The 1950-nt window shown below is 39.9% G+C and overlaps 1 protein-coding gene across 1 annotated transcript in view; it reads left to right on the top strand.

The window, feature by feature from the left end:
- Positions 1 to 1950, top strand: part of LOC106537272 (calcium/calmodulin-dependent 3',5'-cyclic nucleotide phosphodiesterase 1A) — a gene marked incomplete at its 3' end in the record, with an annotated part of 19207 nt that overhangs the window by 7625 nt on the left and 9632 nt on the right. The window contains 2 exon segments of the mRNA XM_014034661.1: positions 759 to 872; positions 955 to 1137. Coding sequence (XP_013890115.1) covers positions 759 to 872; positions 955 to 1137 — 297 coding nt within the window.

The raw sequence follows: 1950 nt of genomic DNA, 5'->3' as shown, positions 1-1950 counted from the left end.
CATGGTCAAGGTCAAAGGCAGGTGGAACGTTTATTCCACCCAGGGTGACCACTACAGTTGCTTTCGTGTAATTCATTTTATTACTCAAAAATATACAATTTCATATCAAAAAGAAAAATTAGTAAGTTCGCTGGATGGGTTCTTCTTTAATGAAATGTTTCATCTCTCCTCCAAGGGACTTCTTCAGTCTGAGAAGTTTCAGGTGAACACAGGCTTATAAGCACTGCCTCCACATGGTGGACAAACAGGTTGGTGACATGCAAAAGAGGACCATCAGCCAAACAATAGGTCAATAAAGAAGAACCCATCCATAGGACTTACTTATTTTTCTTTTTGATTTTTCTTCCTGGATTGCTGAGATGCATCAGGACATACACTTTCTTGGTTTAAACTTTTGACATGTTTGCTATTTTACACTGGGAATAATTACGGCAGTGTTTCCCAATGCTGTTCCTTATGGCACACTGCCTTGCGTGTTTTGAAGTTTCCTCGTTTCAGCTGACTGCAGTTCAACAGAAGCCTGTTAATCAGCTTTCAATTTAACTCAGCTGTGTTGAAGCAGGGAAACATCTAAAACATGCAGGGCAGTGTGCCTTGAGGACCAGGGTTGAAAAACAATGCATTAAGGTGTTTATAAAATTTCCAMATTTTTGCATTCAATTTTTGATTATGTTTTACACAACATTCTATTTTTTTGGAATCAGGTTGTATTGTGTGATGTAGCCTATGTTAACATGAGTGTGTGCTGATTTTGTCAGGCTGAAGGCAGCCTTGGAGCAGATGGACCAGGGTGTTGTAGACCTGCAGGAGCTCCGCAGGAACCTGGAGCTCGCTGCAACCATGCTGGATGCTGTTTACACAGACGAAACCAGGTGAAACTGAGTTGGAGCAGAATGCTGAATTAAATAAAGTACAATAAAAGAAAATCTGTGACTGTTTCTTTTGATTCTGCAGGCGTCTGTTGGATACAGAGGATGAGCTCAGCGACCTGCAGGCAGAGTCGGTGCCAAGCGAAGTACGTGACTGGCTGGCGTGCACGTTTAGCAGAAAGATGGGTGTGTCCAAGCGTCGTCCTGAGGAGAAGCCAAGATTCAGGAGCATTGTTCATGCAGTGCAAGCTGGGATATTTGTGGAGAGGTAAGCATCGCTCCTGACAACTTACTTTCTATAGAAGTCTTGTGATTTAGCAATGCTTTAATCGAGAAAGTCTGAAATATATATTTTTATGCAATGTAACGTAAAATCTAATCACATCGTTTTTAGACACTTAATTCAAAAATCTAAATAGTTTTGCTTAAAAGGGATCTGACTAGAAAAAGAAGTACCACTCTAGTCAATTATGTTCTTATTATTCATGTTATAACACCCATTATGCACTACTGTATTTGATTTTATAATTTAGTACTATTTTAAAAATATTTTAGACTTCGCCAGCATCAAATGTTTTTGTGGAACCTCCTAGAATCCAATCAAAAGTCCTTCTCCACGTCCTCTCTAAATTTCTTGCTTACTTGAAACTTTACTTGAAGCTGAATTCCTTCTGGCCATCCTGTACCTATCAGCTGCAACCCTAAAGGCCTCCTTAGCTTGACAATCTCCTTTAGCACATGTATCCACCAATGACCCCCCTACCTTGCTTTTGTAACAGGCACCAAAGACCTTCTGGCCACAGCTCAGGGAATCCACATCTTCAACAGAGACCTTGAATATCATTCATTTGGATTATCTGCCCCCAACCTCCCTGGGGACTTTTGTTAACAGGGTCTTCTACCAGACATTCCCTGTTCACCACAGTACTGGTGTAGGGTTTCTAGGTCTGTCTGGTATGTTGGCCAACAGGTGCAAATGCTGCAAAAAACAACAAAAAACCCACTGCAAACAAAATAATATTAAATAAACAATAATAAATAAAATAAATGATAAAAAATAAAAATGCTGCATTCATAAAAC

The sequence above is a fragment of the Austrofundulus limnaeus genome, unplaced genomic scaffold (assembly GCF_001266775.1).
Source record: "Austrofundulus limnaeus strain Quisiro unplaced genomic scaffold, Austrofundulus_limnaeus-1.0 Scaffold2222, whole genome shotgun sequence".
In the NCBI taxonomy this organism is placed as follows: Eukaryota; Metazoa; Chordata; class Actinopteri; order Cyprinodontiformes; family Rivulidae; genus Austrofundulus; species Austrofundulus limnaeus.
Note: the sequence above shows the minus strand (reverse complement) of the source record. Positions and strands in the feature narration are given on the sequence as shown.